Source organism: Haliotis rufescens, unplaced genomic scaffold (genome assembly GCF_023055435.1).
Source record: "Haliotis rufescens isolate VD_foot unplaced genomic scaffold, xgHalRufe1.0.p SCAF_11, whole genome shotgun sequence".
Taxonomy (NCBI): domain Eukaryota; kingdom Metazoa; phylum Mollusca; class Gastropoda; order Lepetellida; family Haliotidae; genus Haliotis; species Haliotis rufescens.
This window is the reverse complement of record NW_025963791.1, coordinates 45,061,629-45,080,337: the sequence shown is the minus strand read 5'-3', so window position 1 is coordinate 45,080,337 and position 18,709 is coordinate 45,061,629. Positions and strand designations below refer to the sequence as shown.

General features: G+C 44.1%; 2 protein-coding genes across 6 annotated transcripts in view; one reads left to right on the top strand and one right to left on the bottom strand.

The window, feature by feature from the left end:
- LOC124121055 (BAI1-associated protein 3-like) overlaps positions 1-18,709 on the bottom strand; it is a 266,273-nt gene that overhangs the window by 229,300 nt on the left and 18,264 nt on the right. The gene's annotated exons all lie outside the window — the stretch shown is intronic.
- LOC125378135 (leucine-rich repeat extensin-like protein 3) lies at positions 5,027-5,884 on the top strand. Its single transcript, XM_048393000.1, has one exon. It carries the CDS (start codon positions 5,027-5,029, stop codon positions 5,882-5,884), a length of 858 nt encoding a protein of 285 aa, XP_048248957.1.

Here is an 18,709-nt window from a genome sequence, read left to right as displayed (position 1 = left end):
ACGTACGGCTCGGAACTTTGGGGAACCAGATATCGCCACAGTATTGAGAAAATTCATGCAAAATTTTGTAAGTTTGTTCTTGGCGTCGGCTACCGGGCACCAAATAAGGCAATTTTAGCAGAATGCAGAAGGCATCCGATATATATACACTATCAATGCAGGGTTATCTTATACTGGATACGTTTGCTCAGACAACCAAATACACGATACTCCAGACGATGCTAGTACATGCTTAAGCGCCTTGATGACTTTGGGGATATAAACTGGGCCTCAGCTGTTAGAGAAATTCTTTTTTTCGCATGGATTTGCATACGCGTGGATATACCAGGATGTTGGAAATAAAATAATGTTCTTAACAATGTTTAAACAACGATGTAGAGATATGTATTGTCAAGGCTGGTCAGCCGATATAATATGTTCAAAATCGTTACATGCCTATTCAGATGGAAATAATACCAGAAATGTACTTAACAACAATTCGATCTTTATCTTTACGCAGATGTTTAACGAAGTTCAGGTGTGGTATACATACCCTTAATGTACCAGTATATGAAGATATGAGAATCAAATACCTGCCTAACTATTATTATACGTATCCATCCCAAAGATGTACAGTTAATGAACAGCAAAAATAGCCATATTCTTCTCAGACTTGCAGTTTGTGTTTATAAGATATTTGAAAGAAGGATAATACATTGAATATAAATAGAACTGTGTACACCTATCTAGCTACAATCTAATCAGTATACAAGTGGTCCTTCACGACGAATTTTCTTACAACAAAATGTCATTGTACTATTGGCATCAGGGCCACACATACGAAATAAATCTGTCTGTCTGTCTGTCTGTCTATACTCTGTGATTCCTATTTCACCTAATTTGTGTAATGGACTGTTTTGAAGCCTCAAGTATATTGTATGAGGCTGTATTTAATGAATGATATATTGTTTCTGTGTATGTTATAATAAACCAGGAATAAAACGTTCTTGAAAACCAGATTTCTTTGACTTTTGTTTACCTCCACGCACTAAATCGGTTACATTATCATAATATTCAACAACACAATATTATCGTTAGCCTTACCCTCTAAAGAAGACAATAGTCTCGGCATCTTTTACCTCCAAACAAAACAACAGTCTCATTAACTTTACTCTCTCAAAGACACAATGGTTTCGTAAACATTGTTTGTGAAAAGAATGGATCTGATACGTACAGATTCCAAAGTAGATATTTTAGTATTAATTTGTAGCTTGATAATTTGCAGGGAAGGAGGAGAGCTGACTACTTCATGGAAACCCCACTTGAGTTGTTGTTACCAACATGGCGTTATCATCACGTTGCTTCGTGTGTCCGTTATTCTACATGAATCCCGCGTCACGTTGCTTCGTGTGTACGTTATTCTATATGAATCTCGCGTCACGTTGCTTCGTGTGTCCGTTAATCTACATGAATCCCGCGTCACGTTGCTTCGTGTGTACGTTATTCTACATGAATCCCGCGTCACGTTGCTTCGTGTGTACGTTATTCTACATGAATCTCGCGTCACGTTGCTTCGTGTGTCCGTTAATCTACATGAATCCCGCGTCACGTTGCTTCGTGTGTACGTTATTCTACATGAATCTCGCGTCACGTTGCTTCGTGTGTCCGTTAATCTACATGAATCTCGCGTCACGTTGCTTCGTGTGTCCGTTAATCTACATGAATCCCGCGTCACGTTGCTTCGTGTGTACGTTATTCTACATGAATCTCGCGTCACGTTGCTTCGTGTGTCCGTTATTCTACATGAATCTCGCGTCACGTTGCTTCGTCTGTACCTTATTCTACATGAATCTCGCGTCACGTTGCTTCGTGTGTACGTTATTCTACATGAATCCCGCGTCACGTTGCTTCGTGTGTCCGTTATTCTACATGAATCTCGCGTCACGTTGCTTCGTGTGTCCGTTATTCTACATGAATCTCGCGTCACGTTGCTTCGTCTGTACCTTATTCTACATGAATCTCGCGTCACGTTGCTTCGTCTGTACCTTATTCTACATGAATCTCGCGTCACGTTGCTTCGTGTGTCCGTTATTCTACATGAATCTCGCGTCACGTTGCTTCGTGTGTCCGTTATTCTACATGAATCCCGCGTCACGTTGCTTCGTGTGTTCGTTATTCTACATGAATCTCGCGTCACGTTGCTTCGTGTGTCCGTTATTCTACATGAATCTCGCGTCACGTTGCTTCGTGTGTCCGTTATTCTACATGAATCTCGCGTCACGTTGCTTCGTGTGTACGTTATTCAACATGAATCCCGCGTCACGTTGCTTCGTCTGTACGTTACTCTACATGAATCTCGCGTCACGTTGCTTCGTGTGTCCGTTAGTCTACATGAATCTCGCGTCACGTTGCTTCGTGTGTCCGTTAGTCTACATGAATCTCGCGTCACGTTGCTTCGTGTGTCCGTTAATCTACATGAATCCCGCGTCACGTTGCTTCGTGTGTACGTTATTCTACATGAATCTTGCGTCACGTTGCTTCGTCTGTACGTTATTCTACATGAATCTCGCGTCACGTTGCTTCGTGTGTCCGTTATTCTACATGAATCTCGCGTTGCATTATCCTATTTGTCATGGGCAGAAGTGCAAATACACCCGTGTGCGTTTTTGAGACAGCATTTCAATTGAACGTTCTCTTATAGCGCATTTAGGTCAAGATCCAACAAAGACTTTATTCTTCAGAATCCCGAGACATCCCGCATGTGTCCTCAGGATGGATTTAGCTGAAGTGTTCTGCGGGGCCCCATTATGCCAGGTGAGGTGGTTGACTGAACGGTGGAATCGGGGCAGCAGAAATCATCTGTCTAAATTCCTTTCTTGAATAGACAACAAATATATTTGATCGTCGACACATTAGCTGCAGGGTTTCCGTCGTCCTATTGTCCAAGGAGCCGCGTCGGGGGCGAACTGGTGTTAATTGCAGCGATAAAGATGCTCATAAAGGTCTTCTAACTTCCCCCGAAGGAAGCATTCGGCCGTCTCCGTAACACAGGGTTCTCCGTCCTATCTGTCAGCAATAGCCAGTAAATGGTGGCCATTCGTAATTACCGTCTGGCCTGACAGGAGATAGTTTCTATGCATACTCGATGTGATGGAGTTCCATGCATATAGCACATAACACGTAAAAGACGCAAAACCATGACCCTGGGGGTCACACGTGACTGTGACAGTGAACACGTAACCGTGACAGTGAACACGTGAGTGTCAGTGAACACGTGACCGTGACAGTGAACATGTGACTGTGACAGTGACCACTTGAGTGACAATGAACACGTGATTGTGACAATGAACACATGACCGTGACAGTGAACACGTGACCGTGACAGTGAACATGTGACTGGCAGTGGACACATGACCATGACGTAAACATGTGACTGACAGTGAACACGTGACTGTGACAGAGAACTCTGTGACACACGCGGGCTCAAGTTGGTGTATTGCTTATCTACGATTCTCTCCGTGATTCAGGGGCGGCGGGGTAGCCTAGTGTTTAAAGAGTTTGCTCGTATCGCCAAAGACCGGGGTTCGATTCTCCATATGTGCTCCCCTCCGTGATATTGCGGAAATATTGCTTAAGCGGCGTAAAACCATACTCACTCAATGTGCACGATTCAAGTAATTGTGGTGTGGGAGATCTGGTTTAAACCTTTCAAAGCAGAAGCTGTTCCGATGCCTGACTTCACTGCCAAAGAATGCTTCTATAGGCTGACAGTCTTCTGTTGCCCTGGCAACAAATTCCTAAAGTTCAACGGATTTCCGCATCAAAAGCCCGTGTTTGAGAAAGCGGAAATATCGTCACTTAGATACCCACGACGTCCATGACGGCGGCCACTCCGCCGCACCTTGGCCACAACAAACATCTCGTGTACCACTTGTATTGAAACCACCATGGGTTAAGTACAGACAAAAATAATTATGCTGTTCAGCTGCTGCCGCAGATGGCGCTACATGTCGGCACTGCCGTCGTCACATTGATGGTGGGACAGAGAGAGGAAGACAGACAACGCGCAGTTGGTAACTCTACACCTTCAAAAGGTCCACGACAACACGTAGAAGGCCATCACACCATGTATCCAACCAATTATAACACACAAAAAGATCGGACAAAATATTTCTGTGCTCAAGTACGAAACAGTTACAGATGAATCCCAATCTTTCAAATATCAAGATATATGGTGGGGGTGGGTGGGGGTGGGTGCGGGTGAGGTCAAACACTCAACATCACGCTGTCGACAAATGCCAGTCTACGTCCTCCGCTGACAGATTGATTCTTTGAGCCGAAACTAGAAAGTATTCTGAGGCAGGGAGCGCGCAATGAACATGCGCGACACAAGGATCCCAGGGGAATACACCAGAGCGGCCACACACGGCCGGGCCAAACATGACTAATGGCGCGGATGTTAGGGCGACTCTGAGTTGGTCTCGTATTTCCATATCCACTTCAACAAACACTACTGTCCAGTTGTGTACACAACACGAGAGGCTTCAGACAAGAGCTAATTTAGTTATGTCGATCATGTGGAGCTTATGCACATCAAAGTATCAGCGTTGCAGCGACATACAGGCCACTTTAACATTCTAACACAATTGATATAATGGATTATAACACAATAGACACAATGGATTATAACACAATAGACACAATGGATTATAGCACAATTGACACAATGAATTATAACACAATAGACACAATGGATTATAGCACAATAGACAGTGGATTATAACACAATAGACACAATGTAATAACACAAAAGACACAATGGATTCTAACACAATAGACACACTGTAATAACACAATATACACACTAATAACACAATAGACACACTGTAACAACACAAAAGACACACTGTAAAAACACAATAGACACACTGTAATGAGTTAGGGACGTCGCAGAGTATCTAGGGAGGGGCGAGAGTAACAGAGTAGACCCACTGACCTATATACAGTTATAAAAGTCCGTGGTAGAACTGACAAAACCGAGCGGTGCATGTCCGAGCTTAAACAACAACAGGGGGGTGGTAAATTCAGTAAAGATGAGCATGTTTTAATCTCCCATTCACACCTCCGTCACGCCCCTCTTCAGTCCCCCTTCATTCCCGTCTTCAGACCCCCCCTCCACATCCCCCGTCACGCCCCCCTCCACATCCCCCGTCACGCCCCTCCCCAGCTCCCCGTCACTCCCGTCTTCACGTCCCTCTTCACGCCCCCCTCCACGTCCTTCGTCACGTCCCCCTCCACATCCCCCGTCACTCCCGTCTTCACGTCCCTCTTCACGCCCCCCTCCACGTCCCTCGTCACGTCCATCCCCAGTCCCCCGTCACTCCCGTCTTCACGTCCCTCTTCACGCCCCCCTCCACGTCCCTCGTCACGTCCCCCTCCACATCCCCCGTCACGCCCCCCTCCACGTCCCCCGTCACGCCCCTCTCCAGTCCCCCGTCACTTCCGTCTTCACGTCCCTCTTCACGCCCCCCTCCACGTCCCTCGTCACTCCCGTCTTCACGTCCCCCGTCACGCCCCCCTCCACGTCCCCCGTCACGCCCCTCTCCAGTCCCCCGTCACTTCCGTCTTCACGTCCCTCTTCACGCCCCCCTCCACGTCCCTCGTCACTCCCGTCTTCACGTCCCGTCTTCACGTCCCTCTTCACGCCCCCCTCCACGTCCCTCGTCACTCCCGTCTTCACGTCCCGTCTTCACGTCCCTCTTCACGCCCCCCTCCACGTCCCTCGTCACTCCCGTCTTCACGTCCCGTCTTCACGTCCCTCTTCACTCCCCCCTCCCCGTCCCTCGTCACGGCCCCTCCACTTCTACCGTCACGTCCCTCTCTTTGTCCCGCACCAAGCGCTTAGTCATTAAAATGTTTACAGTATGTTGTTCACTTACGTTTCCACCGCACACTACATTACATCCCAGCTTCCAGGGTTCACATCCATTTAACAATCGTCCAATAGTTAAAATTGGGTCTGTCCAAAAGTAGTTCGACGCGGCTACCATCAATACTAATAAGGGACAAAACCAAACATATCCCCTGTGTTGAAATCAATTTGAGGATACAGGGAGTGTCGGCTCCACGCCTGCAATGTGTCTGAACAGTCCAACAGCTCGCGTTATTCCAACAAAGGCTCACTAATAACAAAGGCTAAACACGTGATTACATATCATCATTCAATTGCATAACCCAATCATGCCGCAACGCCTGTTACCATGGTTATTGGCCTCAGTGGCCCATCCCCCGAGGGAAATATCAGCTCATAAGATCGGCTTGGTTGAACGAACTGTATCACAGAATATTCATCAGCAGTGATGATGACTATCTCAATGTGAGCAAGTCTAGTGTACGGTAACGTTACTGTTAGAAGGTGCCGTGTGTGCAGAGATGATGTATATCGCCTTGGTCCCAGGATCAAGAGATTTAGTGAGCTCTGCCTTGTTACAACTTGTAAACATCCATGCCTTGAGATCGCTTATTGCTGTCGGGATCCAGTCTTATCGTACTATCATGTAAAACTGTATACAAAGTGTCAGTGATGATACTCAGTGATATATGAAAACCAAACGTTTGATCAATCAATGTCAAACCGATTCGGCGTAATCCGGTTAATTAACGTCAGTGTGTGTGTGTGTGTGCGTGCGTGCGTGTGTGCGTGCGTGCGTGCGTGCGTGCGCGCTAAATGCCACAATACCCTTACAAAGCACCAAGAATAATGTACAAAACCAACCATAGTATACACACAACCAACTCCTAGTGTACACAAAACCAATCCCAGGGTACACCACCATCCCTAGTGTACACAACCAACCCTAGTCTACACAGCCAGCCCTAGTGTACACGCAACCAACTCTACTGTACACAACCAACCATAGTGTACACACAACCAACTCTAAGTGTACACAAAACCAATCCCAGGGTACACCACCAACCCCAGCGTACACAACCAACCCTAGTGTACACACAACCAACTCTAGTCTACACAACCATCCCTAGTGTACACAACCAACTCTAGTAAACACAACCATCCCTAGTGTACACAACCAACTCTAGTCTACACAACCATCCCTAGTGTACACAACCAACTCTAGTAAACAGAACCCACCCTAGGGTATACACAACCAACCCCAGTGTACACAACCAACTCTAGTAAACATAACCAACCCTAGTCAACCCAACCAGCCCTAGTGTACACACAACCAACCCCAGCGTACACAGGCAACCCAAGCGTAACCAACCAACCCTAGTGTACACACAATCAGCCCTCGTGTAAATAACATAACCAGTGCTAGCTCTTGTGTACATAACCCACACTGGTGTACAGTGCTAGTTCTTGTGTACATAACCCACACTTGTGTACATAACCCACACTTGTGTACATTACCCACACTTGTGTACGGTACTAGCTCTTGTACACATAACCCACACTTGTGTACATAACCCACACTTGTGTACGGTACTAGCTCTTGTGTACATTACCCACACTTGTGTACATAACCCACACTTGTGTACAGTACTAGCTCTTGTGTACAAAACCCACACTTGTGTACAGTACTAGCTCTTGTGTACATAACCGACACTTGTGTACAGTAGTAGCTCTTGTGTACATAACCCACACTTGTGTACATAACCCACACTTGTGTACGGTACTAGCTCTTGTACACATAACCCACACTTGTGTACATAACCCACACTTGTGTACTGTACTAGCTCTTGTGTACATAACCCACACTTGTGTATGGTACTAGCTCTTGTGTACATAACCCACACTTGTGTACAGTAGTAGCTCTTGTGTACATAAACCACACTTGTGTACAGTAGTAGCTCTTGTACACATAACCCACACTTGTGTACATAACCCACACTTGTGTACGGTACTAGCTCTTGTGTACATTACCCACACTTGTGTACATAACCCACACTTGTGTACAGTACTAGCTCTTGTGTACAAAACCCACACTTGTGTACAGTACTAGCTCTTGTGTACATAACCGACACTTGTGTACAGTAGTAGCTCTTGTGTACATAACCCACACTTGTGTACATAACCCCCACTTGTGTACGGCACTAGCTCTTGTACACATAACCCACACTTGTGTACATAACCCACACTTGTGTACGGTACTAGCTCTTGTACACATAACCCACACTTGTGTACATAACCCACACTTGTGTACTGTACTAGCTCTTGTGTACATAACCCACACTTGTGTATGGTACTAGCTCTTGTGTACATAACCCACACTTGTGTACGGTGCTAGCTCTTGTGTACATAAACCACACGTGTGTGCATTGCTAGCTCTTGTATACATAACCCACACTTGTATACATAGCCCACACTTGTGTACATAACCCATACTTGTGTACAGTGCTAGGTCTTGTATACATAGCCCACACTTGTGTACATAACCCACACTTGTGTACAGTAGTAGCTCTTGTGTACATAACCCACACTTGTGTACATAACCCACACTTGTGTACATAACCCACACTTGTGTACTGTACTAGCTCTTGTGTACATAACCCACACTTGTGTATGGTACTAGCTCTTGTGTACATAACCCACACTTGTGTACGGTGCTAGCTCTTGTGTACATAAACCACACGTGTGTGCATTGCTAGCTCTTGTATACATAACCCACACTTGTATACATAGCCCACACTTGTGTACATAACCCATACTTGTGTACAGTGCTAGGTCTTGTATACATAGCCCACACTTGTGTACATAACCCACACTTGTGTACGGTACTAGCTCTTGTGTACATAACCCACACTTGTGTACTGTACTAGCTCTTGTGTACATAACCCACACTTGTGTACTGTGCTAGCTCTTGTGTACATAAACCACACGTGTGTGCATTGCTAGCTCTTGTGTACATAACCCACACTTGTATACATAACCCACACTTGTATACATAACCCATACTTGTGTACATAACCCACATTTGTGTACAGTAGTAGCTCTTGTGTACATTACCCACACTTATGTACATAACCCACACTTGTGTACATAACCCACACTTTTGTACATAACCCACACTTGTGTACAGTACTAGCTCTTGTATACATAACCCACACTTGTGTACATAACCCATACTTGTGTACATAACCCACACTTGTGTACATAACCCACACTTGTGTACGGTACTTGCTCTTGTACACATAACCCACACTTGTGTACGGTACTTGCTCTTGTACACATAACCCACACTTGTGTACGGTACTTGCTCTTTTACACATAACCCACTCTTGTGTACGGTACTAGCTCTTGTGTACATAACCCACACTTGTGTACAGTACTAGCTCTTGTGTACATAACCCACACTTGTGTACAGTACTAGCTCTTGTGTACATAACCCTCACTTGTGTACAGTGCTAGCTCTTGTATACATAAACCACACGTGTGTGCATTGCTAGCTCTTGTGTACATAACCCACACTTGTATACATAACCCACACTTGTGTACATAACCCACACTTGTGTAAAGTACTAGCTCTAGTGTACATAACCCACACTTGTGTAAAGTGCTAGCTGTTGTGTACATAACCAACACTTGTGTACATAACCCACACTTGTGTAAAGTACTAGCTCTTGTGTACATAACCCACACTTGTGTAAAGTACTAGCTCTTGTGTACATAACCCACACTTGTGTAAAGTACTAGCTCTTGTGTACATAAGCCACACTTGTGTACATAAGCCACACTTGTGTACGGTACTAGCTCTTATACACATAACCCACACTTGTGTATGGTACTAGCTCTTGTACACATAACCCACACTTGTGTACGGTACTAGCTCTTGTGTACATAACCCACACTTGTGTACTGTACTAGCTCTTGTGTACATAACCCACACTTGTCTACAGTGCTAGCTCTTGTGTACATAACCCACACGTGTGTGCATTGCTACCTCTTGTGTACATAACCCACACTTGTATACATAACCCACACTTGTGTACATAACCCATACTTGTGTACAATGCTAGGTCTTGTGTACATAACCCACATTTGTGTACAGTAGTAGCTCTTGTGTACATAACCCACACTTTTGTACATAACCCACACTTGTGTACAGTACTAGCTCTTGTATACATAACCCACACTTGTGTACATAACCCACACTTTTGTACATAACCCACACTTGTGTACAGTACTAGCTGTTGTATACATAATCCACACTTGTGTACATAACCCATACTTGTGTACATAACCCACACTTGTGTAAAGTACTAGCTCTTGTGTACATAACCCACACTTGTGTACATAACCCATACTTGTGTACATAACCCACACCTGTGTAAAGTACTAGCTCTTGTGTACATAACCCACACTTGTGTAAAGTACTAGCTCTTGTGTACATAACCCACACTTGTGTACATAACCCACACTTGTGTACGGTACTTGCTCTTGTACACATAACCCACACTTGTGTACATAAACCACACTTGTGTACGGTACTAGCTCTTGTGTACATAACCCACACTTGTGTACTGTACTAGCTCTTGTGTACATAACCCACACTTGTGTACAGTGCTAGCTCTTGTGTACATAAACCACACTTGTGTACATAACCCACACTTGTGTACAGTACTAGCTCTTGTGTACATAAACCACACGTGTGTGCATTGCTAGCTCTTGTGTACATAACCAACACTTGTATACATAACCCACACTTGTGTACATAACCCACACTTGTGGACAGTGCTAGGTCTTGTGTACATAACCCACATTTGTGTACAGTAGTAGCTGTTGTGTACATAACCAACACTTGTGTACATAACCCACACTTGTGTAAAGTACTAGCTCTTGTGTACATAACCCACACTTGTGTAAAGTACTAGCTCTTGTGTACATAACCCACACTTGTGTAAAGTACTAGCTCTTGTGTACATAACCCACACTTGTGTACATAACCCACACTTGTGTACGGTACTTGCTCTTGTACACATAACCCACACTTGTGTACGGTACTAGCTCTTGTGTACATAACCCACACTTGTGTACAGTACTAGCTCTTGTGTACATAACCCACACTTGTGTTAAGTACTAGCTCTTGTGTACATAAGCCACACTTGTGTACATAACCCACACTTGTGTACGGTACTTGCTCTTATACACATAACCCACACTTGTGTACAGTACTAGCTCTTGTGTACATAACCCACACTTGTGTACTGTACTAGCTCTTGTGTACATAACCCACACTTGTGTACAGTGCTAGCTCTTGTGTACATAAACCACACGTGTGTGCATTGCTAGCTCTTGTGTACATAACCCACACTTGTATACATAACCCACACTTGTGTACATAACCCATACTTGTGTACAGTGCTAGGTCTTGTGTACATAACCCACACTTGTGTACTGTACTAGCTCTTGTGTACATAACCCACACTTGTGTACAGTGCTAGCTCTTGTGTACATAAACCACACGTGTGTGCATTGCTAGCTCTTGTGTACATAACCCACACTTGTATACATAACCCACACTTGTGTACATAACCCATACTTGTGTACAGTGCTAGGTCTTGTGTACATAACCCACACTTGTGTACTGTACTAGCTCTTGTGTACATAACCCACACTTGTGTACAGTGCTAGTTCTTGTGTACATAAACCACACGTGTGTGCATTGCTAGCTCTTGTGTACATAACCCACACTTGTATACATAACCCACACTTGTGTACATAACCCACACTTGTGTACAGTAGTAGCTCTTGTGTACATAACCCACACTTTTGTACATAACCCACACTTGTGTACAGTACTAGCTCTTGTATACATAACCCACACTTGTGTACATAACCCACACTTTTGTACATAACCCATACTTGTGTACAGTACTAGCTCTTGTATACATAATCCACACTTGTGTACATAACCCATACTTGTGTACATAACCCACACTTGTGTAAAGTACTAGCTCTTGTGTACATAACCCACACTTGTGTACATAACCCATACTTGTGTACATAACCCACACCTGTGTAAAGTACTAGCTCTTGTGTACATAACCCACACTTGTGTAAAGTACTAGCTCTTGTGTACATAACCCACACTTGTGTACAAAACCCACACTTGTGTACGGTACTTGCTCTTGTACACATAACCCATACTTGTGTACATAAACCACACTTGTGTACTGTACTAGCTCTTGTGTACATAACCCACACTTGTGTACATAACCCACACTTGTGTACAGTACTAGCTCTTGTATACATAACCCACACTTGTGTACATAACCCACACTTGTGTACAGTACTAGCTCTTGTGTACATAACCCACACTTGTGTACTGTACTAGCTCTTGTGTACATAACCCACACTTGTGTACTGTACTAGCTCTTGTGTACATAACCCACACTTGTGTGCATTGCTAGCTCTTGTGTACATAACCAACACTTGTATACATAACCCACACTTGTGTACATAACCCACACTTGTGGACAGTGCTAGGTCTTGTGTACATAACCCACATTTGTGTACAGTAGTAGCTCTTGTGTACATAACCCACACTTTTGTACAGTGCTAGCTCTTGTATACATAATCCACACTTGTGTACATAACCCACACTTGTGTACATAACCCACACTTGTGTACAGTACTAGCTCTTGTATACATAACCCACACTTGTGTACATAACCCATACTTGTGTACATAACCCACACTTGTGTAAAGTACTAGCTCTTGTGTACATAACCCACACTTGTGTAAAGTACTAGCTCTTGTGTACATAACCCACACTTGTGTACATAACCCACACTTGCGTACGGTACTTGCTCTTGTACACATAACCCACACTTGTGTATGGTACTAGCTCTTGTGTACATAACCCACACTTGTGTGTGGAGCTTGAAGTACTCCCCAGAACAGCCCCGATGTAGAGAATCAGCACTTTTGTACAGAACCAGATCTTGTTTACAGTAATAACTTCAGTATACTGTACGGTCAATATGTTCATTAATCCATAGTGCCCAAACTCACGCACGGGGACGCCTCTGACAAATAATGAACTTCATAAAAATTATATACATTACATATACATTAAAAGAGCTTCAAAGTTTACTTGAACGCGGAGAGTCTAAGATTATGAGATGTGTTGATAAGTGCATGGTTTGTGCTGTATATATACTGGTGAAGGTATGTAGGAGGTGCTCATATTCAGAACCAACAGAAACTACAGCAAACATGGATGAACGTTCGAGCTATTTACACGTCAAGCATGTTTTGTGAAACATTAACAGGTAGAAATATTTGCAGCATATATCATTGTACCGGTTATAGCTACGTCCATTAGGTAGACGTTATTGAGGATGTTATTACTGTTAGCATAAACCAATGCAGCTGACACTGTAGAGGACAGACATACATAACTCATCAATGACATTCATAGGGCTGAATGCTGAACGTTAACGATTTATCCGAATGCTACTCTCTAGTTAGAACGATCGAGCAAACCAACACTAACTGGAGCGGAGGCCAAATCCATAAAGCTATTACTTAACAATCAGTGCTGATTGGCTATCATTAACCTTCACTCGGTGCTGACAGATGTACCATCATTAACCTTCACTTGGTGCTGAAAGGCAATATACATGTATGTACCATCATTAACCTTCACTTGGTGCTGAAAGGCAATATACATGTATGTACCATCATTAACCTTCACTCAGTCCTGACAAGAAATATACATGTATGTACCTTCTTTAATCTTCACTCAGGTCTGACAGGCAATAGATGCACCATTATTAACCTTCACTCACTGCTGACAGGCAATATACATGTATGTACAATCATTAACCTTCACTCAGTGCTGACAGGCAATAGCTGTACCATCATTAACCTTCACTCAGTGCTGACAGGCAATAGATGTACCATCATTAACCTTCACTCAGTGCTGACAGGCAATAGATGTACCATCATTAACCTTCACTCAGTGCTGACAGGCAATACACATGCATGAACCCATTCGGCATGAACTCCGTTATACCGCCCTATTAGGCAGGAACTCAGTTTTACCTCCCCATTCGGCATGAAATACTGTTATACCGCCCCATTCGGCTTAAACTCCGATATACTGTCCCATTCGGTATGAACTCCGTTATACCAACCTATTCGGAATGAACTCCGTTATACCGCCTCATTCGGCATGAAATACTGTTATACCGCCCCATTCGGCATGAAATCCGGTGTATCACCTCATTCGAAATTAACTCCGTTAAACTGCGAGACGCACTCTCACAAGAGCATGCTTGGGCAGACAACTGATGACTTATTTTCATTATTGTTACTATATTCTCTGGAGAATGTTATAACTAAATAATTGAAGTCCGAGGACAGATGTTGTCAATATGCTCTGAATAATTGCGTTATTATTTCATTGTACAGAGGTTGTGGAAACACGAATTAACACCAACCTGGTAGCTTTGCACGTGTAAATATTTGGCGACAGAAATGTGTCCTGAATATCGATATACAGGTGATGTGAGTCGACAGATGTGTGTCCTGTGTAGATATGCGTAGATGATGCGAGTCGACAGAGGTGTGTTCTGTGTAGATATGCGTAGATGATGCGAGTCGACAGATGTGTGTCCTGTGTAGATATGCGTAGATGATGTGAGTCGACAGATGTGTGTCCTGTGTAGATATGCGTAGATAATGTTAGTCGACAGATGTGTGTCCTGTGTAGATATGCGTACGCGTAGATGATGCGAGTCGACAGAGGTGTGTCCTGTGTAGGTATGCGTAGATGATGCGAGTCGACAGAGGTGTGTCCTGTGTAGATATGCGTACGCGTAGATGATGCGAGTCGACAGAGGTGTGTCCTGTGTAGGTATGCGTAGATGATGCGAGTCGACAGAGGCGTGTCCTGTGTAGATATGCGTAGATGATGCGAGTGGACAGATGTGTGTCCTGTGTAGATATGCGTACGCGTAGATGATGCGACTTGACAGAGGTGTGTCCTGTGTAGGTATGCGTAGATGATGCGAGTCGACAGATGTGTGTCCTGTGTAGATATGAATATATGATGCGAGTCGACAGAGGTGTGTTCTGTGTAGATATGCGTAGATGATGCGAGTCGACAGATGTGTGTCCTGTGTAGATATGTGTAGATGATGCGAGTCGACAGAGGTGTGTCCTGTGTAGATATGTGTTTGTTGAATGTGTCAACTGTGATGATTCCCGAATGCATCACTGTAGCGTCCCATCGTGTAATCTCAGTGGGACACCACCAGCCCACATGTGGTCATAATATCAGATACTTGACTGCAAAGTGTATCGATCACACAGAAAGAATGCAAATATGGGATGTTGATCTTATAACTCAGGTTGCAACAATGTGATGTTTATGAAATAACACAGAATTAAACAATGTGAGCGCAACAAAAGACTACCATTAAGAACCTGGTCGGAAGTTGTGTTTTGCACTGTTAAGCTTTGTTAGTTAATCAGACCCATGTCTGTCTCAATCAATGCTGACTCAATAGTAGCTTCAGTTGAAACATGCTTAGATACGCCACACTGTCAACTCAACACATGCCTAGATACGCCACTCTGTCAACTGAACACATGCCTAGATACACCGCTCTGTCAACTGAACACATGCTTAGATACGCCACACTGTCAACGGAACACATGCTTAGATACGCCACTCTGTCAACTGAACACATGCCTAGATACACCGCTCTGTCAACTGAACACATGCTTAGATACGCCACACTGTCAACTGAACACATGCCTAGTTACGCCACTCTATCAACTGAACACATGCTTAGATACGCCACTCTGTCAACTGAACACATGCTTAGATACGCCACACTGTCAACTGAACACATGCCTAGATACGCCACTCTATCAACTGGACACATGCTTAGATACGCCACACTGTCAACTGAACACATGCCTAGATACGCCACTCTTTCAACTGAACACATGCCTAGATACGCCACACTGTCAACTGAACACATGCTTAGATACCCCTCTCTGTCAACTGATCACACGCTTAGATACGTCCCACTGTCAACTTAACACATGCGTAGATACGCCACTCTATCAACTGAACACATGCCTAGATACGCCACTCTATCAACTGAAAACATGCTTAGATACGCCACTCTATCAACTGAACACATGCTTAGATACGCCACACTGTCAACTGATCACACGCTTAGATACGCCACACTGTCAACTGATCACACTCTTAGATACGCCAAACTGTCAACTGATCACATGCTTAGATACGCCACTCTGTCAACTGAACACATGCTTAGATACGCCACTCTGTCAACTGAACACACGCTTAGATACGCCACTCTATCAACTGAACACATGCTTACATACGTCACTCTGTCAACTGATCACATGCTTAGACACGCCACACTGTCAACTGATCACATGCTTAGATACGCCCCTCTGTCAACTGAACACATGTTTAGATACACCACTAGGTCAACTGATACCATGCTTAGATACGCCACTCTGTCAACTGATCACACGCTTAGACACGCCGCGCTGTCAACTGATCACATGCTTAGATACGCCACTCTGTCAACTGATCACATGCTTAGATACGCCACTCTGTCAACTGAACACACGCTTAGATACGCCACTCTGTCAACTGATCACATGCTTACATACGTCACACTGTCAACTGTACACATGTTTAGATACACCACACTGTCAACTGAACACATGCCTAGATACACCACACTGTCAACTGAACACATGCCTAGATACACCACACTGTCAACTGATCACATGTTTAGATACACCACACTGTCAACTGAACACATGTTTAGATACACCACTCTGTCAACTGTACACATGTTTAGATACACCACACTGTCAACTGAACACATGCCTAGATACACCACACTGTCAACTGAACACATGCCTAGATACACCACACTGTCAACTGATCACATGTTTAGATACACCACACTGTCAACTGAACACATGCCTAGATACACCACACTGTCAACTGAACACACGTTTAGATACACGACACTGCCAACTGAACACACGCTTAGATACCCACTCTATCAACTTTGTTTTAGTATAACATGCATACATGTGGATCAATAAGATTTTTTTGTGACACATACACACATCTTGAGTAGCCGCTGTCACACATGCACGCATCTAGAACTGCACGTGTCACACATGCACACTTCTAGAACTGCATATGTCACACATGCACCAATCTAGAACGGCATGTGTCACACATGCACACATCTAGAACTGCATATGTCACACATGCACACATCTAGGACTGCATATGTCACACATGCACACATCTACAACGGCATATGTCACACATGCACACATCTAGAACGGCATATGTCACACATGCACACATTTAGAACGGCATATGTCCCACATGCACACATCTAGAACTGTATATGTCCCACATGCACCCATCTAGAACTGCACATGTCACACATGCACACATCTAGAGCGGCATAGTACACATATGCACACATCTAGAACGGCATATGTCACACATGCACCAATCTAGAACGGCGTATGTCACACATGCACACATCTAGAACTGTATATGTCACACATGCACACATCTAGAACGGCGTATGGTACACATGCACACATCTAAAACGGCATATGTCACACATGCAAACATCTAGAGCGGCATAGTACACATATGCACACATCTAGATGGACATAAGTCACACATGCACACATCTACAACGACATAAGTCACACATGCACCCATTTAGAGCTGCATATGTCACACATGCACACATCTAGAACGGCGTATGTCACACATGCACCCATCTAGAACGGCATATGTCACACATGCACCCATCTAGAACTGCATATGTCACACATGCACACATCTAGAACGGCATATGTCACACATGCACACATCTATAACTGCATATGTCACACATGCACACATCTAGAGCGGCAAAGTACACATATGCACACATCTACAACGACATAAGTCACACATGCACACTTCTAGTACGACATAAGTCACACAAGCACACATCTAGAACTGCATATGTCACACATGCACGCATCTAGAACGGCGTATGTCACACATGCACACATCTAGAACTGCATGTGTCACACATGCACACATCTAGAACTGTATATGTCACACATGCACACATCTAGAACTGCATATGTCAAACATGCACACATCTAGAACGGCAAATGTCACACATGCACACATCTAGAGCGGCATAGTACACATATGCACACATCTAGAACTGTATATGTCACACATGCACACATCTAGAACGGCGTATGTCACATGTGCTCACATCTAGAACTGCATGTGTCACACATGCACCAATCTAGAACTGTATATGTCACACATGCACACATCTAGAACTGCATATGTCAAACATGCACACATCTAGAACTGCAAATGTCACACATGCACACATCTAGAGCGGCAAAGTACACATATGCACACATCTACAACGACATAAGTCACACATGCACACTTCTAGTACGACATAAGTCACACAAGCACACATCTAGAACGGCATATGTCACACATGCACACATCTAGAACTGCATATGACACACATGCACGCATCTAGAACGGCGTATGTCACACATGCACACATCTAGAACTGCATGTGTCACACATGCACCAATCTAGAACTGTATATGTCACACATGCACACATTTAGAACTGCATATGTCAAA

Coding starts and splice junctions, on each gene's coding strand:
- LOC125378135 (XM_048393000.1), top strand. CDS start 5,027: ATGTCCGAGCTTAAACAACAACAGGGGGGTGGTAAATTCAGTAAAGAT.